This window comes from Typopeltis vanoorti, chromosome 17, assembly GCF_054136105.1.
Source record: "Typopeltis vanoorti isolate ZY-2024b chromosome 17, IOZ_Tvanoo_1.0, whole genome shotgun sequence".
NCBI lineage: Eukaryota > Metazoa > Arthropoda > Arachnida > Uropygi > Thelyphonidae > Typopeltis > Typopeltis vanoorti.
Window position 1 is genome coordinate 72331592 of NC_143565.1, and position 25667 is coordinate 72357258.

A 25667-nucleotide genomic window follows, 5' to 3' on the forward strand; every position below is an offset into this window, starting at 1 on the left:
TAAAATTTCCTGGCAGACAGAAAGAAAATACCTTGGTGTAGTGATCAACAAAAAATTAACTTTTCACCAGCACATCAAGACTACGTGTGCAAAGGCATCTAAAGCTATCACACAGATCTACCCACTATTTAACAGGAACAGCAAGCTAAACATCAGAATCAAATTGCTTTTATATCAGCTGATGATTCGTCCCATAATCACTTACGCCTCTCCAGCCTGGAGTCATACCTCCAATACCAATATTCTCAAATTCCAACGTGTACAAAACAAGTGCTTATGAATGATTCTAAACGCTCCATAGTTCGTTAGAAACAATCAACTTCATCGAGATACAAACATTCCTTCTATCTTCTCATTCCTACAATCTTTAGCAACAAAGTTTTCCCTAAAAACGTCTATACACCCAATGATCTGGTTCAGCAAGCTGAATCCTAATGCAAAGGATCTATTCAAACATAAAAGACCAAAAGGCATTTTAATTTCCTGTAGCGATACTCAATCTCCATGCCCAGTCAGAGGGAGCAAACTGCTCATAAAATTTTTCCCTCACTGTATCCCTAACAGATAGCGGGGAATATGAAACGCATCTTGCTTCACCCCTAAAGCCATTAACGTCAGTAGTCGTCAATTCGAAATTTGGTATTGGCTCATCTCATTTTTAGATTTAATATTAAGTACTTAAAAAATTAACAAATACTAATTACAGTTTCCAAATTTATCTATGCAACTTACATTAAATATTTTTATATTGATATACTTCAAATTCATAAGATGAATTCTAAATTATATATTATATATTTTAATTATGTCTTATCTATAATAGAATATATATAGAAGAATATTTAAATATAAGATACTGCTAAGAAAAATAATTTAATTTTATAAAATTAATTAATTTAGTGTATTTAACAAATAAATGCGTTCTTATTTAAATAACCTATTAATGGATGAATTAGTAAAATATGACTTTAAACTTGCTACCGTTACAGAGGGTTATATCTTGTATTTGAGTAACGACATTTATAAGAATCAGACGTCAACAAAACGTAAAAACGCATGACCTTATCAATAATGATTAACAAAGGACAAATAAAGTATCTCAAGCGAGTTTCGTGTACCAGGATTCATTTCACTGAAATTAAAGATTGTCTCCGAAGCAATGGAATCAACACCCTAAAGATACCATGAAATGATCTCCGATCCAGGATGCCTTGGAGCCATCTTATAAAAGAAAGCTCTTTTGCAAACATCCATCTTGCAATGATGAAATGTAAATTATGACAGATTACCAGAAAGGGCAAAAAAAAATTTCTTTCGTTAGCGAAGTGTCTATAAATAATTAATTATCCTTAGCTCACTGTGTGGTATCCAATTTAGTGTTAATAGCTGCCTGTTCACCCTGGGAGGAATATCACCTGTAGCAGACCGCAGAACAATGACGGGTGCTCACCACTCGCTCCGCTAGAAAATGCAGAGGTCAAGGGAGTCGTTTCTACCGACACTGCCCACTGATTCATTATTTACATGGCCGCAGTCCATAAATTAGACAGAGGACGTGGCGGCATTGTGTCGGAGGCCTCCGGGGTGTAGATAAGTAACGAATGAAGGAGAGGCGCACAACGGACTGTCACATCTGTCGTGAAAACAACTGACCTCTGTGCCAGCCTTGGCCCACCTAGTGTGTGTGACAAGCGTGCTAAAGTGGTCCGTTCCCAGGGTGTCCGAGGGTGTACTGGCATTCTCCACCTACCGGACACGCTACTCAGGTAAAAACTGAGAGCGTTCCTTCGTTATTTGATAATGGTGACCTTTGCAGTAGCAAAGAAACCTTCCACTTAATGCACTTCACTCCGTCTGTGCACGTTGCCATATTCTCAATGGAAATTTTGCATCACTTATTTAAGGCAGAAAGTAAGGAAGTACAAGAAATTGGTCCTTCAGACATCAATTATCCATCACCACTCTCTTTCTCTCCCTTCTCTTACCCCAGCTGTCTGTTTTTCCTCTCTTTAAGTAGACTTGATTAAAGTAGTGTCGAGGACACTTTCCATCTGCGCTTTTTCATAAAAAGACACTGATAAAGTTGCTAACAAAAGCCACGCTAAAAATTTCAGTGTGTTTTCCATTTCCTTTCGAAGGTATATTTTTGAACATTTTTTACTGTTAGTAAGCTGTAAATGAAGTATAATTTTATATACAAACATCCAGTTCTTTCATTCTATCTGTATATATTTATTTATCTGTAAATTACACACTTGTTTATAACTGAGATGTGAGAAGTATATATAAAATAATTTGAAAAATGTCGAAGGCTAATCGTTCTATGGAATGATTGGTAAGATCTTTTCTATGGAATTAAAGTAAATATATACGAATAAATTTGTAACAGAATGTATATATATATATATGTAAATAAGTTTTTTTTACTTTGGGTAATGTATATTAGGGTTACCAAGTAATTTTATAAACTTGGTTATTTTACTCCTAATATTCCAAATAAGCAAACATTTAAGTTTGCGCCTGAACGTAGTTCATGTCTAAAGGTGGTGCAACACCAGGGCAACTCATTGTAAAGATGGGTAAAGCTCTGATCACTATTCTTAGTATTTTCTATGATGTAAAGCACATCTCACTAAGAGATGTATACTGCAATACATTATGGGTGGGGTCACTACCCAGACCGGTTTCAACCTCATGAATAAGTAAAGCCGTCTCTAAAAATTCGGACGATCCCTAGGCCACTCAATTGTGGACGAAAGACCGCCCATCTCGGAGTTGGCTCCACTCCGTGATGGCCTTCCACCCACCACCACCACCGAGCAGAACCACTCATATTCCGAAGAAAAGCATTCATCGACAAAGCCCCTCTGCGGGCCGTGCAGGAGAACACTTTCCCCGGAGAATCAAATTGCTCCCTTAAGCCAAAAACCTTAAGAGAGCGAACTCATAATGGCCCTCACCGGTTTCAATCTTTTTTTGAGGTCTCTCAGTGAGTAGCTAGATCCTAAATACCAAGATTTTAGTAATACAGAGCCGTATCAACTCTACCTATACAAGTTGCTACAAGGTGTTTTTATTTTGAATAAGAATCTCTGGAGGAGATATAGATGTAAATCAGTTTTTTTACCTTGGGAGTAATGTATATATATATACTAAATTTGTAACAGAATGCCTGTAATTTCGATAGCTTCACTCAGACACTCGTGAAAATGATAAATAGATAGGTACAACCTTATCATTAGTATCTTCGGTAATGTTAACAATTACGTTTCAGTTTCGGTCTTCAGTCGCATCATATATATATATATATATATATATATATATTACTTCGAATATGTTTCTTCTAAATTGGAATATTTCCTCTGTTAATAAATTAGGCTTTATCAACCATTAGCTCTAACAACAATAATAAATTCTGACCATTTCCTTTTCATCACTTGTGGGAATATTTTCGATTCGTAAGACATCAACAAACTAATATATGATTTATAAATGCAATTAGTCTAAGGAAAGAGCAAAAATAAAGTGTACGCTGCCATAAAGCGCATACTTTAAGCTAGCCCTAACTGTTATTTTTCGATCCAAAGTAAACTCAGCTGAATTCACAATGTGCATGTATACATAATCCATCTATGCATACGTATATGTACCATATATGTCAACAGCGACAACACTAAGCTCAATAATAGGATGATGTTTTTATAAAATAAAATTTATATATTATTTAACTGCAGTTAAGGTCAATCCTTCCCCAAGATTGATCTCCAACTCTTGTGTCTCTTAAGTCTCCGGACAGAAAGCGGTCATGAGCATCCTGACTGATAACACGGGACGTTTATCTCTCCGTCAAGTCACGAAGTCTACATCGCTATCTCCCGCTGTTTCATTACGGAGCCCTATCGATGTTAGGGTCTTCGAAGTCGGAAACAAGGAGTTTTCTTTCGGCTTGGTTGTTGTTTACCAGGGACTGGAGTAGGGGAAAAGGGGGAAATCATTCTTAAGTTACTTTTAAGTGAAACGTCACGGGGATCAGGCATCTTAAAGGAAAATTGCCGACGTTCGATTTAGAAGTCATTTGTATCAGTAGATCTTAGATATTCTGATATGCTATCTATTAATATGAACCTCAATTTTATCTGTTAAAGTAAATAAATGGATTGAGCTGAGGTCCGTTGAAATGTATCTTTAGAAGATGGATAAAGCATTTCTATTGTTCGAATTTGTAGTGGTTTGATATTCAAGGAAAATAAGTCAGTTTATTTTAATACTTTTCATTGTTGTATCAATAACAATTAAAATCGTCTATGCATGACTTTTTTGAAACAATGTTTTACTCTATTTTCATTTTAAATAAGGATATTTTTTGTTTCAAATCAACTTTATATTGTTGAATTTTATACTGGTTTTTTTTAGCCTTTTTATTTTTATTTTTATAGTGATCAGCATGTATATATGATGCTGTCTAAAGAAACTAAGAAAAACGACAACAATAAAAAAAAAATAAGATAGGACATAACCCCATGCTTATAAATTAACTCAAGAAAAATATATCTAAACAAGTTATGACGGTAGCGACCAACGGTGATTCATCACAATGACAAACACCCATAATGCTAGAAGCAGCTAGAAAGCAATTTTATGCACGCCCACATACTCAGGGGATCATCCAAACATTAGCAGTTATTTCTGAGAGAATGAAGAGGGGGAAAATGAAACAATAAATAATAGAAAAAACAGAATGAAGGATATCATAAGAAAACGAATTTGGTTTCTCATTTGTTGTGCTGAAAAGACTATTTTTTTAGTATTCATTTAATACGGTTTTGAATTTAAAGGCTAAAGTCGATGTAAATCAGTAATCCCTCTGTAGAGCGAATCGTTATTATAATCCCTCTTCTCAATGGTCGTTTGAGGAATCCACAATTATAAGTTTATCTTTATAGATGATGATAGTTTGTATTATGCATGATTGTGCTGCTGGTATTTCCTCCTGTTATTTTCATTTATTTCCTATTACTTGTGTTTATCTGAGTTTATCTTCTTTCTTCATTTATATTTATATATTGTCTCTTACTTCGTTTCGGATCGTTACTTATTTCATGCAGTTCTATGAAAGGAGTGTCTATTACATGCAAACAGATTAACAATGACCGTAATTCTTTCTTATATCTGAAAAAGAAAAGTTTCAACAATGAAGTCGATTGGTTTTATTTTTTACATTCATTTTTATGAGTGCAATGTTGTCATGGTAACAATACTAAAAGCCAACAATCGTTTGATGAATCGAACATTATGATATCGTATCCATATTTTTCCAGTACATAACAACACACCCACACAAAAAAAAAAAAACATTTTTAGAATCAGCTTCAGTTGAATATCTAGCTCTGTTATTATGTATTATTATCCAAGGAAAATAATAAAGGTAAAACGTGGATGGCGAGTGTTCTCTAACAAATGACTATTTCTTTAAAAAAAATAGTACTTACTGTAAATTTCCACGTCATTACCCCTAACAGAAATCCGATCTGCTTAATTTGACCCATTTCTATTTTCTCTCTCTCTCTCTCATTGTGCTGTCATTTCTTAGCATTGCCAAAGGGTACCTAATGATCTCCCAGTATTGGTTTTGACATGTAATTAATTATTGACATTATCTAATAATCTCACGCTGATTATTAAGGAGGGCCATGGGGATATTTCCTTCTAAAGGCGAACTCAGTGGTACCGTCTACACGTGTACTTGGAAAGCAAGAACCTACGTTTCCTTCAGCGAACTTTAGGATAAGGATTATTTCTATTATAATTTATTTATTGTGTTAGCAATATTAAATCACATTCTCTGTCAATAAGACTTTTAATTTATCTCCGTGAATTCTAATGAGAGTTTAGAAAACTAAACAGTAAACTGTAAATATGCATTCATTAGGATTTTCCAAGGATCATTTTATTTGATTCCAAAGTAATTATATGGATTTTCGAACAGTGGAATGTTTTGTAAATAAGAAATATATCATTTGAGATTATAAAAACAGAAGTAATATTGTTAATCTTCTCGTAAATGTTATTTTAAAGTAAATTTTTATTTACCGGCCGTTTCGTCTGACGTAACATAGGTGTAATGGCTCCATTTGTCTTGCATAGACCGCATGCGTTACACAAGTAAGTACCATTTCCATCTCTTCGCCAAAAGTTGCTGGTTCTGGTTCCACAGGTAGCACATTCGTGGGCATCGTGGGAGTTGAAGTATGCTGTGTGGTCTAAAAGAAATAGTAAGATTTAGCTTTGATTTTATGGAAAAGACCATGACAGTTATTCATATATTATTCAAATGAATAATATATGAATATATTTAATCCAAGAAAAAAACAAACAAATTAAAACTGCTTACTGATTATGGATCCTTAAAATACATGCACAACAAACAGTAGTAGTCGTTTACAAAATGGTTCCACGAATTTTGCTGTGTAACATATAATTGCATAGTGACTGGAAGAATTTAATCAGCATATTGTTGGCAAACACAAATCTTGACAGTTTTTAAACGTACAATTAATGAAAAATGCAACGTGGGTGACTTTGCATAGGTAACAGCTTTTGTATGCTAACAACCAGCAATTTCAAACGTAGTTTATTTAATGATAAATGATGGCATACTTTTCTTTAGTGACAGTTTGCTATCACACATCTTCCTTTTTGTATTACAAACATGTCGTGTTTGGTAATGCTGTCAATGAAGAAATGTTCCCATAAATGAAGACAACACAAACAGTTGCGGAGTCTGCATTTAATTACATAAAAAGCTTCTTTTCTATTTTTAGTATATCTGAAAAAATTATACAGCAAATCCAAGTGTAGTACAATATGAATAGATTAAAAAGCTTTATTTTATTTTATTTTATTTTTATAGGAATGTACATGATTTTAAATACTTTCTTATTTCAACTTACATCTGTTAAATGAAAATGCGGAATGCTATAATATTCAGTATTAATTGAATATTGCGTGAATAATACAGAATCTTAATTCACAGATTGGGTAATATTATCAAAGCTTTGAATAAATTCTCTATCAATTTAAAGGAAACCAAAAGTGTTTCGAACTGATTCTAAGCCACTTGTCCAGGAATAAAGAATGGATGAAAGCTCTTAAACTCCGGTAATATTGAAAGACTCCGTTGATATCTGCAGCGAAATAGATTCTTCTTAATGAAAATATTGCAAAAACTAAAAGGCATTGATGTAACTTTGCATTTGTGATATGTGTGAAGGACGTCAATTGGAATTCCTTTTTTATTGCAAATGGATGAGGCTCAATCTGTTCAGTCTTTGGGAGTGAGGAACTCCTCACTCCCAAAGAAGGGAGTACCTGCTATTTGAATGAGGAATTCCTGAAATCAATCCACATTTTTGAGGGATTCATCTGAAGGCATCTTTCAAGAATTGCTTATGATCACGCACAAAGAATACATGCCTGCAGCTTGGTGTTCAACTATGATCTATCATCCCTGGCTAGTCTGCCGGCAGATGTATGCTACACTGGTACTTTATGAGCTAGATCGTTCAATATCGCTATATTAACTTGCGAAGGTTTCAAGTAAATATGGTTTTAATTGCTCGGTTGTTTATTGTATTCTGCTGTTATAGAAATAAATAATAATAAAACAAAAAAAATTGCATCAAGTTTTGTTAAAATCTCAGTAAACTGCGTAAGAGATCTTTGAAAAGTTGCAAATAGAAGTTGGGAATGAAAACAACACTTCAAAATGGAAGACCTAAACTTTCGCATGAGAGATGTTCAGGTCTTCCATTTTGAAGCGTTGGACTGGCTAAAATATCTAGAAATCTATCCATGACATTTTTACTGGATGAGTGAATATTTATTTTAATCAATTTATTTTTTGATGTCTCTGTGTGAGAGAGAGCACACGCGCACACACATACACATATAAGCCAAAGAAAGAAAGACAGCAACACACACATAGTTCAAGAACATCAAGGACTAGCTGGGTCTGATCCATGCAGAGAGCAGGCCAAAACCGAAATAGATTGATATCCATAATAGGCAACCTCCTAGATGGAGGTCGCACTGGACAGGACGGGGACTGCAGTGTGTGTGTGGGGGGGGGGGGGGGGACTTCTACACAGGCAGTGCCCAGAACCAAGGCATTGTCTCGACAGTGTCCTGCACTCGAGATTCCCTCTAGGCGCACACTCTGGCAAGCAGCAGCAGTAGGATTATTCGTCAGCTGATCAGCAACCCGAAGCGTTACGAACTGCTTCGTCTCCGTGTACTATCTTGGCGACAGGTTTCCGAATTATGGGTGCGCTCTCGAATTTAGGAGATGCTGACTCTCTAGTTAATTGACTATGGCGTTGCGGAGAGTATAACCAAGGCCATCTCCAGTACTGTGTGTGAAGAAAGGGTAGAGCAGAAACTGGAAATCCTGCTCTGAAGACGAAATATGATAGGCATTAAATAGCCGCTTCATTCCTCCAATAAATAAAAAGGTGGTGTTTTGCTGAGAGTGAAAGTCATCTGCCACCAAGAGTTCTAGTTGTTATTCCTCAGACTAGGGAAAATATGTTTATGAGGTGACGATATTTGCCTTTCCAAGAGTCCTGTGCGGAAACCGGCCATACCACGGGAAAGTGGGATTGATTTGGCTGGTAAAAGCCTTATATTGTGAACCACCAGTCCATAAATAAATAATTAATAAATAAATCTTTTTAAATCATTAATTAACATGTGATGGCCATCATCTTAAGCCAGTCTTGGTATTATTCGCTAGCATCTTATTCACTGAAATTATTTTATGGGTGTAAATCGCTCATATTCGGACTGGGTAGGTTTGATGAATGAAAAACTTTGTCACCTCTGCATAAGACCGGTTAGTTCACATGTAAAGAAGAAAAATAATAAAAAAAGAGACCTTATAAAGATTCTTCGCTTCCTAGACGGAATTCGAATCCAAGTCACCGAAGACAAAGGACTTCGCAGTTGCCCCATGAGATAAGATGTTGTTGTTGTGTAGTTAAGAACGAATCAACTAAGACAATGAAACCAGTGTATTAGGTCAATTAATTTTTTGTGTTTTTCTGGTTAATTTTTTTTTTTTTTTTGTTGTTGTTGTTGGAACATCTCTTCTATTTCCGTATGAGACCTGTAAACTGACCACCATCTATAGTTCATCGGGTTCAACTCTGCCAACACCTTCAGAATAAGTTAGCACATATCCAAGAAGCTAAACATCAACAAAATGCATGTATGGCTAGTTAGGATTCTGAAGGCGAAAATTTAATTTCGATTCAATGAATCTGTTTTTGTTGCTTACTAGTACCAGACTATCTCACGCAGGAAAACAAGCATTAAATGAAATTATAATATATGTAAATGTACAACAAGGCTGCATTACCAAGTAATAGAATTCCTGATTTTAATATGAACATGCACTCAAACAGGTCTAAACTTTTAATATTATTTCCATATTTTCTATTATATTATACCTAATACAAACGCATTTCTTATGTTCAAGTTTATTTTTCGACATAATTAAGTTTTTTTAATTGTTCCCAAATTAATGACTACTTTATTTTACCGCAGAAAGCATTTTATATTAGGAAAGCATTGAGCACACCTGGCATATAGGCCAGGTGTGTGAGTAACATGGCCGTCTGAAGCGAAAGGGTGACAGGCTAGCTGACTAGTTTGATAAAATACTGGATACCTGCACGTCGTGTGCCACTCTAAATCGTAGATTCATTCTGATGTTTATGTGCTGTTGCATATATTATGACAATGTTGCAGGCTTGCACCTGTCGTCCATAGAAAAGCGAAGGTCAGAAAGATGTAGTAAGGATAATGCAGACAACGAACGAAAGCTAGAATATTCGCAGAGCTAATTTGATAATTGGTTAATTTTCATTAAAAATTAAATAAATAAAATAAATTGTTTTTGAATAGAAGAGAAAAGCCTAACGTAAATAGGTAATGATATTAGAACAACTCATTAGAGGAATATTAAAGCTAGAATGAATAAATAAAATACTCTAGCCAGAGTCGTCTTACAAGAATATTTTTATCATGCACCACTTGTTAAATGGAAGCTTCTCTTGCAAATGGATACTTTACTCCATATTGGGAAGAAACAATAATATCTAAAATACTATTATTGTAAATCTGGATCAAAATAAGAGACCTTCCTTCAAGACTGATATTGCATTTGTATTTTCGATATGCCATATTCTGGGTTAGTAGTTTTAAACTGTGGAATTAGATCCAGAATTTGCTGGCTGCGATTGACATTCATTTTGTCTTCGCAAAAGCATAAATAGCCGACCAATCAAACCTTCTTCCTTTCTTCAAATCAGTTGATCTTACTATAACGAACGCATGATGTTTGATCAGAATGTAGATTGCTTAATCACTGAATACCTGGAAGAAGTCAGCAATAAGAAAGAATCTCCAGATAAAAACATTTGTGCTGGTAAAGTTAGGAGAATGATTTTAGTGCATGAAAGAAACTTAACATTTATTATTGAATATAACATCGTTGGTGAATTTATCCAACAGAATCTGACTTTATATGCAATTCAGTGTTTGTTTGTTTTTTCCTTTTTTTTTCTGATTTGTCTGTAGAGAATGTCTATGTCTACGAATCTTAATGTCTGTGTCAATGTTATTGGAACACAATAACTGGACCCATGATGGACCTATTTTTCTCTTTTAATCACGTTCGAAAATAATCACGAGCTATTTTTTAATTATTTTTTTTTTTATATTTGTGGCTGGTGATAAAACACTCAGCAACATCAGTTTTCGAAACCAGAGGTTTAAATTCAGATAAATTCACTTCTGTTTTTGTCTGCAATTCAAATGTGAACAATTTTTACCGAAAACTGTAACCGTTGTATTTAGAACATGTGCTTTGGTTTAAAAACGAAAACCCCGAATGAAAATTTCTAATAAGCAAATCGAATAAAAGATTGCTACTGTCAAATAAGGAGACTTGACGGAATGAAATCAAGTGTTATTGCAGGCCAGTTCAGAACAATTCTTTCAGCTGTTGTTAGCTATTATTCATTACAGAAATGGCAACGAATGATCTATAACATGAATCTACAGCCGTGTTCGAAGCCCCAATACAGTTTGATTGAAAGTACTATTTCTCTGGAGATTAATTTGCATATTTAGGGAGAGAATAAAGTGGAGTTCAGACTCTTGTCAAATCAAAAGACAGAGCTTAATTTACGTAATCTAGCTCGAGGGTGACTTGAACGATCCTTATATTTATGGTGTTTTTGAGATGTTTTCCCTACGGCTTAATTGCTAAAGTTATCTGGCGGTTGCACTCTACGAGTTCTCCGACCGAAGAGGTTTATCCTGCTGTCCTCAGACTAGATTCCAATTAGAGTTGAAAACATTCCAAGGAAATGGCAATTCTACATACTTCAGTAGCTCCTACCAATGTTGAAAGATATCTTTCGAGGAATGTTGTGATATTTTCTATAACTTTAAACAAGTCTGGTTATTTTAATTCTTATGAACGCCTGCTATTAACTGGAAACTAAAAGCGATCAAAAATTATTAAGAAATAAATTACTATTAAGCTTAATAATGACATATCAAAAGATGATCTAAGATGTACATAAATATTTAATTAATATAACTTATATAACCTATTAAATTAAATATTCTAAATATAGATAGAAGATGTTATAATTATTACAATTTATAATTTAAACCCATAAAACATACAAACATTTTTGGGGGAGAGATGGATCGAGTCCTTGATTCTTTACCCCTTCATCTAATTGAAAAACTCTGTGTGGATGGGGTGTTATTGAGGTAAAAAGCTCTAGTCATGGCTGGGTAACGGCAATAGCCGAGCCTCAGTTAAAACTTCATTGGCTACAGCATTGCCATCCGTTACCCTGGGTCTCACTATTCGAATTTCAAGCCAGACCAGATCAACATACGAACTTCATCTAAACATTCATCTTATTTATTATTGATATTATTATCAAATATTATGTAAATATTTAATATATTTGGAGAATTCAAATTTTTTTTTATTTATTAATTATCATATTTTAACTAATATTTAACTAAAATATTAGAAGAAATTCGAACCAGCTATTTGAAGATGACCAGAACAGCTACTTGGGCGGAATTTTTGGTTATTGTATGTCGCCGAAATAACTTCTATAGGACTTGATAATTTTTAGGGCTACATTAAGAGGGGGGGTGGAAAGATCTAGGTAATCATTAAAATATATCTTGGCTAAATAAGATGTGTAAATAAAGACGTTTAAAGAAAAGTTGTAGAAATTATAATGATATCGATGAGTTCTAAGCTTTCTGAACGGTTGAAAAATCCAGATGCATTTTAAGGGAAGTTAACCTCCTTATAATTCAGCACGAGAATGCATTCCTCCTTCGAGATCTCAGTGATAATTCTTTCCTCCAAATCGGAGCTCTCCCCGAGGTCAAAGGGAGGTTTAAATTAGGTTGGCCAACTGTTTGTTAGCCAGAGGCCAATCTAGATTGGTGAATAACTGTAATGACAGTTCAACTGACTAGGTCAATATTTTTTTTTTCCCTAAAGTTTGTTCCTATATTTTTATTTACTTCTGTTTGGCTTGCTAGAAAAAAATAAATAAACAATTAGAAACATCTGTGAAGTTTTAGTCAAAGTAGCGAACATATTTTCAGTATTTTCACTCAAACAATACTACGAAATCTTTAGCAATATGAGTAGTCAGTTTTTATACCGCCAGTTCATCCATGGATTTATTTTGATAATCAATTGCTTGTCTTTTATTATCAATCAATTAATAGAATGATTTCTGAGTAGGTCTTATGCAAGTTTCATATATTTTAGATTCATATTTATTCACCTATTATGCGTAATAAGCAGAGAAACAAGATATAAAGTGATTTTCATTTAATGATCTGAAAATATATAAACCCTGTCACGTTTTGATGTGGTCAGAATTTTCTAACGATTTATTGTTTTCCTGTAAACTTCTACATAGTTAAGAAGACATCGAAGTGTGGTATTGAAGCAAAAATTATTTCAAAACTCATGTTATAAATTATTCATTTATTTTATGTTATCATATCGATTGTGAATTTCATTCTACGATTCTCAATATCATCCTGGGTGTGTTGTGTATATATTTTGCAGAATCGACCCAAACAGGTCACTCTCCTCGTCGCTTCCCTTATGGGCAGAGACTAAGCAAATGCATGTATTTGGGTAATCAATGAAAAACTGAGCTTAGACGGTTCCTTTGGCTGTGAACATATTGAAATATATTGAAAGGGAAAATTAACATGAATCATCTTTTCATACAAAAACAATGCTTACTTTTGAACTGTTACCAGCTTCCAAAGTGATCAAGGGATTACAAATAAGTATTATAGCTATTTAAACAACACAAACTCTGGTCAAGTTCTTACTCAGAGGTTTTATCAGCGAACTTAGATAGAAATCCCAAAACGTATTATTGTGGATATTTATTATCCTTCACTTTAATTAGCTTTTTTGAGCAACTTGAGCACCTTTAGGCCATCTTCTCCATTTATTACGATTTAGAAATCAGCTATGAAAGACACAACTTTCCAGTAATATCCCGGCCATCTTGAGTAGAGTTCGTATCATTTAAGTAATGCAATACTAAAGCAACTCAAGTTGATGGTTGTGGATTACTTTCGGCACTTTTTCAGAAGCAGACATTATTTGCAAACTGTACAAAATGACAGTGGATGTTTGTATTTTTCCTTAAGAAATATGCAATAAATGCAAATATCCAAACGATGAACTTATACGGTCTCCATATGAAAGAAAAAATCAAAATAACAAAAACAAAGCTACATTGCACAAGAAAAGAAGATCGGGTAGACTTCAAAAGAGGATATTAGATTAAACATGAGGTGTGTGTGTGTGTGTGTGTGTGTGTGTGTGTGTGTGTGTGTGTGTGTGTGTGTGTGTGTGTGTGTGTGTGTGTGTGTGTGTGTGTGTGTGTGTGTGTGTGTGTGTGTGTGTGTGTGTGTGTGTGTGTGTGTGTGTGTGTGTGTGTGTGTTTTATATTCGATGACTGTTCTAAGAAAACTGCAATAATACATAGTGAGGAACACAACACACATAGAAAAAGAGAGAGAGAGAGAGAACAAGCATAGCATTTAAAAGATTAAGTATTTATGTCGTTATTCAAGTTTTTCTATGGGTAGTTATCCAAGGACTTGCAACTGCTCTTATTTGCGTGGTTTTCATATCAACATGAATCGAAATTGAAGTAACCTATAAATATTAAATCGCTCAGTTAATCCGTGAAGAAGGTCATTAAATGTCGACCTTGGATACACTACCTAACGAATCATTAGAGATCTGCAGTTACTGAAAGTACATCCACAAAAAATTACAAGGGGAACGAATTCAGTGTATATTTTCATAATATTCAAACGAAATGATCTACTGATATTTCGGTAGATGTTGACGAGTAAATGTCATTATAATCTACATATAAATTAATTTTAACATTATTATCAGCTTTAGTTAAATGGCATAATAAATAATAGATTTAAGCCATCCCTGGTACAAAAACACACTAGAATCAGACTATATAATGTCTTGTCAAAACCAACTGTACCATAAGGAAGCGAAACATGGACCATGAAAAGGAAAGATGAAAAACGAATTCAAACAGCAGGAATGAAGTTTCTCAGAAAAACAGCTGGATATACCAAGTGGGACCACAAAACAAATGAAGAAATCTTACAATCCTTGAAAATAAAACCAATTAATTACTACATAAAACAGTATAAACAAAAACGGATAGAACCTTTAAATCGAATGGACAACAGCAACTACCAAAAATATTATACAGATACAAAATAAGTGGGAAAAGAAGAATCGGAAGACCAAGAAAGAGATGGCATGAGACCGGAACAGGCCACTTGGCCTAAAATCCGTGTTAGGAAGAAGAAGAAGAAGATTATCAGCTTTAAGTAAAGGATGCGATCTCCATTTTTTTAATATTTCGATATTGACTTTAAATTCACGTTACTTCAAATTCTATTTACAAAATGTAGTAGTCTCATATGCATTGTTAATTGAAAAAGTACTACTTCGACTCGGATTTACCTAAATATACTTCATCATCCCTTCCCTTTGAATTACTTCTCTGAACTTTTGTTTTAAATATGACGTGATATCTCATTATTGCCTACCTCTTTGTGTATGTGCTGTTTGATCAATTTGATCCCTTCAGCTCGAATTAGCTAAATGGAATGAAACCAGAAGCGATTATCAATTAGCTGCAACAATTGGTAAAGGAAGACCAACATCCAGATGATTTAAGATAGGAAGACCAAACTGATGATTTAACAATACATGCGAAGTGCATGTATTGTTACATCTAGATGTGTATTGTTACGTCACAGTGAGATATAATTTATAATTATACAACGATATATAGTTTATTATTTTTTTTATCAGAATACCTAAACTCTGTTTTGTTTTGCAATATTTACATTTTCATTCTTTTAAATGTAGATTTCAACTGCTCTTGACTACGAGTAGAAAGTCAAAGGATATTGATAAGGTATCAGAAATGTTTATATTGGATCCAGATTCATGATACTACAGTGTGAGTTTCTCTTCATATTTCACAACCCTGAAAAAGTGTACTAATATTTAATTTTACTGTTCAAGTTATACATGTCACGTGCAACATTCTTCACAGCTTCTCAAGAAAAGATATACATCTTCACATAAACACGAAATACTTTAGATCCATTTATAATTATTTCAATTCTTCATATATATAATTATCAGTTATTATTTGTGTATAGTGTATTAATTTTATCCATTTTTTTCAAAGTATTTAAGTTTTTTTCAAATAAATTTATGAAAATACACTTTAAAAGTTTACATGTATGTTTTTAATATTTTTATGTTTTTAATATACAAAGGCAGCTGAAGAAAATAATTGCACAAAAAGAAACAGAAAAACAACATTATATCTAGTAATGTGTATCATGAGAGGTTGAGTAGTTTCATTTGCTGGTTTTCAGCAAATCAGTCAACAACTCTATGTGGACTGATTTGCAAGGGGGGGGGGGATAGAAACTGTACAGAGGGTGCGGTTTTGCAGGAGAAATATATCGATCACTACAAGAGTTCATTGGAGAAGGACAGAATGGACTCTATGTTTGAATCATGTCTGTGAAGTCATAGTTTAGAAAAAATGTTCAGAATTTAACCAAAGAAAGAAAATATGGAGAAGTAATTGTTATCGATTCAATTTTCTTGATTCTTGTAATGACTTCATGCAGATAAAGATCACAAACTTTATGAAACGCATTTAATTTTCATTGCTAAGTCTATAATTTTAATTGATGATTTGTAGCTTATTTCGATTTACTTACCTGGACTTTGTCGACGTCCTATTGTCTCAAGATAAGGGCTGTGTTGTAATGTTGGGGACCTATCGTACGAATTCCAGTTCAGGTCTTGCACGTATGATGATGTTCCTGTCCCATGGAAGAACATATTTGAACGAGTGAAGTCATTGGGATCAACGGTAGCCGATCCATTTGGATTGACCGTAATGGTGGAGGGCAAGCCATAAGATGTGGGAGATGTTTGATGGTCTAACGTTTGAGTGGATGCCCACAAAGACTGTCCATGCTGACCTGCGGTCATTGTGGGTTGACTGGATAACGTGGGATATTGAGGGGACACTACTTGCAGGACTCCCGAAGGGGAGTACAAAGTGGATGATGGAGTTTGGGAATGCATAAGTCCCGCTTGAGTTTCACCATGATAACCAGTCATAGTGCTAAAGCCTGAATTTGGACTGGCTGAATAGCCGTAAAGATGTTTTGCAATCGGCAAGCTGGAGTACGTTGGGGAGCCGTAAGTCGGGCTTGTAGCGACATTGTAGGCCACAGGGGCCATACCGTAAGTACTGACCATCACGGATGGGGCGCCACTGTTTGCACTTCCTAGCGACTGATAGACCGGTTCGCGGTCCTCCCCGCTAGGGAGCGTGTCCACCGGGTTGAGAGTTTTCAGATCCCGGATGTCGGGTACGGAGTCTCTACGAGTTAGCGAATCATGAAGTGGGCTGCCAGTGGAGTAGGCGGCGACAGCTACTGGGGCGGGTCCCAGAGGACCTGTTGGACTATCCGGATCAGCCGACGCTGACAGCTGAGGCGCCGGGGAGGAGCCATGATGAGAGATGGTGACTAGTGGCTGCGGAGGGGTGGCTGCCGGGGTGTGATCATTCGATCTGGAAATGTCTCTGTCTATGGGAGTGAGAGGGGGCGCTGTGAGTTGATTATTCTCGGACCAGGTGGTACTGGATGTTTCCATTGTAGTAAGTAGTTCAAGTATCTGAAATAAGTAGAAAAACATTCGTCAGCAAACTAAAAAGAATTCATTTTTTAAGTATTTATTTATAATAATAAGAAAACATCTTATTAATGAAAGTTTAACATAAATAGACTGAGTGAGTCAGTGTGTGTGTGTGAGAGAGAGAGAGAGAAACGTACAAATTACAATAAATTATTATAATTATAATTATAATTATTATTATTATTATTAATCTGTACCTTATTCTAGATCTCATGATTGCACAAAAAAAAAAACATTTACGATTGCTTGTAATAAAGCACTTGAATGTTCATATTCTTAGTAATTGTACAATATTTTGCATGCTTGAAGCTTATTTTTGGATATCGTATGCAGAATTACATGATCAGTGTGCTTCGCTTATATTTTTATTTATTTACTTATTTAAGTTTTCAGAAAAAAAAAAGACAGATCGAAATAAAACTGCAATCAGTTCATTAAATTTGGAAAGACCCGATCATATAAATTTATTGCAGATCTTGAATGAATATTTAAGAACTTCAGTCTTTTTCAAAATTTTTTTTTTTTTTTTAATCTGTCCATTATCGTGATTTGTATCTGATCTTAGTAATGAGACCATCACATTTCATGCATGTCTGATCTCTAAATTGTACTGTTTGAATTGGGAAATATTTTTCAAGTCTTTTAGGTTCTCGTAAGTTCCGTATTACCTCTCATGGAAACTATAATTAATTAAAATATTAATTTTTTATTCGATTTTCTGATTGTCTTGATTACGTTCTATGTTTCATGTGAGACAAATATTATTTTATTGTTTCTGCTTATGATATTCTCATAACGCAATTTTTCTAGTCTTTTATTCTTTCCGTTATAGATAAAAACAATGATAGCCATGACTATTTGGAATAGCGGCATGATATTAGTGTATTGGTTTAAATTTATGTGAAAAATATTTTCTAAGACTAAACAATATGATAAAATATAACGAACAACTAATATAAAGAAATAAATATAATTTTATTATTATTTTTTTAACAATCTGAAAGTTTTATGAAATAATACACACATGACCAATCAAAGTGTACTACTTTTCCTTTCGTGCAAATGGCAAGCGGAGGAAATGAAATTTGAACATTAAAACCGATATATTATGCTTGAATCAGCGGCGAGCAAGTAAAACGTAGTTCATCACAAGATTGCTTATTTAGTTAGGATTCAACTTTACGAAATTTAAAAAATCGATTTTTTTTTTTTTTTTTTACAAAAATGCTGAGACATCGTAGTAATAACAGTCTATTTATTTTTTCTATTTTCATTTACGTAAATTTATTCAGTTAAAGCTTATAATGATGTTTTTTTAAAACGTTTACACTTTCTACAGCACAGTTATTATTATTATTATTATTATTATTATTATTATTATTATTATTATTATTATTATTATTATTATTATTATAGTATTATTATTATTACAATATTATTATTGTAGTAGTGGTATTGTACGGGCACCTCCATGGAGTCCAAAGACTCATCCCGAAAGACCCAAATTATCCAGAATTTGAACCCATTAACGGCAAAACGCTAACAACTGACTCTGGCAACCCTTCCATTCCATTCATTCACAACTCTTCAAGTAAAAAATCTCGTCCTCACGCCCCCTACTAAGCGCATTTTTACTCAACTTCAATTAGTGTACACACATACGCAGCAACATCAAAAAGCCGTCCGATACAAGTGTAAATGCTGTCGACCTACAAAATAAACAAATCTCACTTAATGATTATTATTCGTAGGGCAGTTGGATGAACTATAACTTCCCTCTGATGTTGAATAGACCCGAATTTGAATCCTATCTAGGAGTGGAAGAATATTTATGAATTTTTCAAATGACGATAATAGATAAATGAGGAACTAGTCGATATTATACGAAGGAGGAAGGCCTTTTGTTGGAAGAAACTCGGTTCATCCTCAGAGGGTTATATTAACAAATATAAACATGGAAATCATGCTTATTTTTGTTTCTACCCATTCCATTTCAATAAGGAAGCTACTCTCCAATCAAAAACCAGCAATTAATTAAACGACGTTGATCTGATTAAATGAAACTCTAGGTTAAGAATTGTCTTTGGAAGAGAGAGAGAGAGAGAGATTTTAAATAATCCCGTATTAAAAAATAAACAACCCAACAAATATCTCGTTGTACTCTTTAATACATATAAGAGCAATTTTCTATATGTAAATAAATATTAAAACTGCATTTCTTTTGCTCTATACCATATTTTCCCTGTCTTTTTTGCTATCTTCTGTTCATTTTTCTCTTCCTCACCTCTACGTCATCTAGAGTTGTTACCATAGAAGCACAACTTTGCTCGGAATTTGAAAATGCCGCTACAACGCCATCTATTTTTGACTTGGAAAAGCCTCTTTAGTTTCTCAAGTTACTCATCATTCATTGTGTTCAGTTGCAAAGATAACTATTAATATCATTAATATGAAGAAAATAATACGACGGACATCTATCTGGGGTCGGAGGCCCTCAACCGGAGGTCATAGACGGACGCAGTTGATGCTTGCTTATTGTTTATTACAACGCAAAATTGCAATAGGATTTGATCATGAAGGAAAGGCCTACAGAAATAACCTGTAGCAAAGGTTTTGTTGTGCTAATAAATTAAGTACCATTCCTGAAACTCTTTACAGACTTTTTTTTCCCTCCAGATGATTCATAACTTAAGTGTACACCAGTTGAGATTATTTTATTAGCTTATCAAATGGAAGCTTTATTTGTCGAAGCTGGCCTAGCCTATTATTCATATCAACGAAGCTGATAAGTTTTTGTTGGAATAAGTAGGGAAAACAGTTGCCTTTTAACCTCTGCAGTGTGTGTGTGTGTCAGTGTTCGTTGTATAACACACTTCATTTATTATTTATTTACACACTTTAGTTGATGCTGCTGTCTTAATATTTTCTCTCTCTCTCTCTCTCTCTCTCTCTCTCTCTTCTAAATATCAGCACTTATCCAAAGGAAACTTTTTTATATACAATGTTAAAACAAACACCCCGTCATGTTTCCTGTTTTTGCTTTGTGTCCCAAATAAATATGATTATTTTACACTATTCAAGCATCCCATTCACATTCTGATGTTTTATGTCCAGCCAAGCCTCAATCCTTAAAATTCTGCATTATTCCTACAGAATGGATATCTCCATAAATCGCACTCCCATTCTAGAAACTGAACGAAATTTTTCTACACACTCATAGAGAATGATTTCATTCTCTATAAGTGTGTAGTGTATACATTCATTAAGTTCAAAAGGCTGACAGTGTGAACATGAAGTCTTTTATCGAGAGAGTAACGTAATTTGCAAACAGTAAATATCATGCATATTACTGTTTCGCTTTTTTTTCCGCTAAACCTTTCTGGTAATAGATTTAATATTTCGGTATATCAAACAACTTTACCGTTGTAACTGAGATATTTTCTTTAGTTTTTAATTCGTGTATATATATATATATATATAATCTGAAAACGAAAGATTGCACTATCGAATTCAAAGTGTCAGATCTCCTCAGCCCCCCGATGACAGAGAGAGAGAGACTAAAAGTTATCTAAATGAATCATTTTAGAGGTTTCCATGCTGAAAGGAGTTTGAAATAATCTACTTTTGCAGATAAGAGGCGCTTTTTTTTTTTTTTTGATAATCTTCCATACTTAGGATCAACTGAAATGTCTTTTTAAGAAATCGAAGCCTATCTCTATAGCTCCCCCCCCCCCGGTTGTTTGCTATTAATGCTTTAACATATGTTGTTTGTATGGCTATTTTATACAAGCATTAGTGCACCCTGGATCACAAATATCTATTTTTGTGTTATAATGTGAATATGTGTTTAGAATTCGGAAAAGTGCAACTACGTAAAATAAAATATTCTTTAGAATTTTTCTTCTGTGTGAAGAAGTATGTGGAGGTGTGGCATTTTTAGTGGGAGTGCTCACTCCTAATTTGAAGTAGATAGTCATGGGGTTTTTAATACAGCCATTTTATTAAGGATTTATTGCATCTTCAGCGATCTGCATGGTGATTGTATCCCAATATCAAGTCAGTCATTTGGGTTCTATGGATATTTATGGGTTCGCTATGATCATTTCAGGCGTACACACACACACACACACACACACACACACACACACACACACACACACACACACACACACACACACACACACACACACACACGAATTAAAAACTAAAAAAAATATTTCAGTTATAACCGTAAAGTTGTTTGATACATAGAAATATTAAGTTTATTATCAGAAATGTTTCGGGAAAAAAAACAGTTAAACAGTAATATGCATGACATTTACTGCTTTCTGATGACTTTACCCTCTCGATAAACTAAAATACTTAATCGCTATCAGCCTTTTGGGCTCAATATATACACGGAAATGATTTTGTAAAAGTGTGCAGAAAAATTTCGTTCAGTTCTGGAATTAGAGTCCTATTTATGAAAATATCCCATTCTGTAGGGATAATGCAGAATTTTAAGGACTGGTGAATTGTTTTATATAACAATTCATAATTTGAATAGAGCGCTTGAATAGTGTAAAATAATCACATTTATTTGGGACACAAAACAAAAACAGATAACATGCAGTAGAGATTTCAAAGTATCCAATGATTGGTCAGAGTGCCGCACAGTTTGGAGCTATGTAACTTGTGATTTCGCATTAATATTTTCTTAGCAGTACAAATATTATAGGAAAAGGGAATTACCATAAAAAAGCATTTCGAATTTTGTTTCTCTTACTGTTATTATCTGTCTTGATTTCGACAAACAGCAGAGTCGAAATTTAAGTTAAAGAGTGGGAAAATCAATATTATTTAACTGGTGTAAGGATTGCTATGGAAATTATTTTCTTACTCGAGCACTTAAAGATCTTTTTAATGACTGCAGTATCTTCAGATATGTTGTTGAGTGTTTTTAGTGTAAATCACTCACTGAAATTTAGATCGAAATCTTTGATGCGTTTCTCAAGTGCATAAAAATGCGCTAAATGTAAATGCATGAAATGTGAAGTAGGTGCATAGATTCCCTGCAAATTTAAAAGCATGGATGTAACCAGGCAACTTACGAGTTATTTTTGTTTGCTATAATTACTTAATAACATTCCGTACTAACGTGTCTTAAAATAGGATACTTTTTCTGAATATTAAAAAAAAAGTATGACCCTAAAGTTATCATTTATCTCATGAGTGTGATATCGCCAAATATACTTTTTTTAGTTAATTTTGAACGAACCGATTAAAAACCAGCAGTAACAACAACAAAACAAAGCACTACATTGATGTCACAGTTCTTTTCATTTATATGAGTTGTTCAATGGAAAACGGAAGGAGCTTTGACCACATACATTTCAGAAACGTCTGCATATATGTGGTCAAGGCCTAATGCTAAGCAAAGCCAGTTTTAGATTTTGAGCCAGTGGAGCATTAAAAATAACATCCAAATCATTTTTCATGAGATGCTCCTTCCAAGAGCCTCAAGTGGCCGCCCTAATGTAAAATAAGGTAAGAACTGCAGAAGGGATGTAATCTTTACGGGTGTGCAGGTGAACAGGTCAACACTGGTTGTTACAAGCAGTAATAAATATTTGTGTACAGATACAAGTAGCAAGAAGATAAGATGTGGTAGCATGTGGAAGATAATATAAAAGATAAACGCGGTAAGTAATTTAATGGAATTTATCTCATCTACGGACCAATAATATAAGAAAGCAACATTTATTCGATTATGATTACGGCAATTAGATATCACAGAGACCAATGGTTGAACTCCTTTGCAATTGTTATTTCATCTGTTCAGATGAACTGCATATCACTTTGCTGTTATCTGAGTATATCTGTCAGTCATCTATTATCTAGACCGAAAAACTCTTGTCACCATGATTTTGTTCTGTCTATCTATGAAATGCTAAGTTTGACAATGGTTATTTTATGTCTGAACAGTGGATAAACTAATACGAAAACGAATGAATTAACAGTAATAGAATTTTTAAAAATCTGGCTGTATGAATATGTTGTAAACAGAGTATATTATTAAATATAGGGTAACTTATATATTTGAGAGAGAGAGAGAGAGAGAGACTTATGATCTGCCGATGAAATTCTCCACAAAACAAATATTCTCATAAGTACGTTAGATACGTTTTCGTTTTTTGAATAGTACAAAGCACATCTTCGACATGAAAACGACTGGAAACCAAGATAAGAGAAGCTTATCTGTACTGCCGTTTTAAAGATCAATCTGCCGCACGTTTATTTTATTATTTGTTATTTTTTAGATCGTTGATCTAAAAAATGATCGATCAACAAAACAAATAAATACTCTCACACAATTTCCAAACATTTGCATTAAGAGATTTTTCGGTGTGTTTGCGAGATTACTTTAATAAGATTACTTAAATAGAAGATTCTTTTTCTTATTCTTAATAATAAGATTATTTATTTATATATAAAATAATTTCTAAAAGTTGTCTATTTTTAAAATTCTAAAACTGCTGTTTAAAGTGAAGAACACCAAGAATTAAAAAACATACTGCAGTACTACCATTCAAGGACAAACTACTCAAAAAATATCAATTTTGAGCTGATTTTCATACTATTACAGACAATTCTAGAAATGTGACAAACGCTGTGACTCATATTCGACCTTCTGTCATTATTTACTTTAGTTCCACCACTTTAACAGGACTAATTTCAAGGTTGAATGACCTCTCATTTACTGCAGTAAGTAATGATGAGGAAGGTAAAATTTATACACATTCTGTCATCTAATTGAAATACTCTGTTGTATTCTATTGAGATATTACATTATCTTGAAAAGTGACGATGTTTTGAAAATTAAACTTAAAAAAATACATTTTTTTCTTTTGAAAGTTTTTCTTCTTAATTTACTTTAGGTTACTTAGATCATTCCAGGCAACTAAAGCTGAGGCCATCTCACGTTCAGTTGAATTGCATCTAAAAATCTTGTTGAACGCATAAATTAGAATTTGGCTGAAGACCGAAATTAGACGTTAATCTATTTGGCATAATCCAGGAATTTCTTCGAAATATTTCCTATTCTAAAAACTGCCACGCTAGACTGAGATTCAATGCAATCGTAAATTAAACCTTCGGTATTGAATTTCTATTTGAGGTTACTCAGTAGAAATCATAATAAAAATAGTGTTTTGTTTCGCAATAGCATTCTTGTATGGTGACGTCATTCGTCATTTCAGTAATTGAGCCGAACGTTCATAGCATATTTCCTCGTATCTAAATTTATAATAATAACCATGAATTCTTCCTGATTATAACAGTAAGATTGACTGAAATTTCTATGAAATATCCCCAGTAATTTCCGTTTTTCTCGTAGTATTTCTGTTACGCATTATAATATTTCTTATGTAGTATTAAGAAGGAAAATTAAAACTTTCCTAATCGGCACTTATGCTGTGATATCACACCCGAAGGCCAAAATCATCCGCTTCTTAGTTTTATTCTCTTTACGTTCCTTCTTTTTAAGTTTCATTCGTATTAGATGTAGAAACCAAACTTCTAAGAGAAATTACCGAAGGCATCTGCAAAGTGTTTTAATCCACACCCGTTTTGAGGTTGAGATTTTATTCTTCATCCTATGGATAGAAGCGGAGGTTTCTGTTTGCTATTACAAGGCCGCCATTTAGTACCTCCCCCTTTCTTTTGCGTAATAATCAAACCACCCTGTTAGCAACAGAATATTTTCTAGAGCATTGCGTCACAGATAGAAAAAAAATTGCTAGTTCTACCGAAATTGGTCGTTGTTATCAGAGAAATGTATTGTTCTCCATGCAAAGGTAGGTAGCTCGTTATCTCTGGGTCACCTGAACGCACTCGAAGAGCGTATTGTGTTGAAAGAGGTGCTTTTATTTTCGAGGGATTTTTATTCTATTTTTTTAAAGCAAAGTTCACACTATGAATTTTGCAAATTTAAAACCTGAAGTCTAAATTTAACTTCTTTAATTAAAATGTTTTTTAATGATTTATTGTCAATAAATCAAATATTATAAAGGACTAACTTGTTATTTTTTTAATGTGTATCTTATGATTAAGAACGATTAAGTTTCTAAAAGCATTTTATGGAACTAAATATCCACTCTCTGCTTCTGTTATCTTGGTTGATAGCAGAATCTTAACGTTACTCACCGAAGAGACTGGCTTATGTAAAGATATAAAAGCGATAAGCAAGAAACAAAAAAAGCGA

General features: G+C 33.8%; 1 protein-coding gene across 2 annotated transcripts in view; it reads right to left on the reverse strand.

The window, feature by feature from the left end:
• LOC150097486 (transcription factor GATA-4-like) overlaps positions 1–25667 on the reverse strand; it is a 62824-nt gene that overhangs the window by 23008 nt on the left and 14149 nt on the right. For both annotated transcript variants that reach the window (XM_090406746.1, XM_090406744.1), the window contains exons 2-3: positions 16435–17404; positions 6091–6260 (exon numbers count right to left, since the gene is read on the reverse strand). In XM_090406746.1, coding sequence (XP_090262872.1) covers positions 6091–6260; positions 16435–17383 — 1119 coding nt within the window. In that variant the 5' untranslated portion in view covers positions 17384–17404. The remainder of the gene's footprint in view (positions 1–6090; positions 6261–16434; positions 17405–25667) is intronic.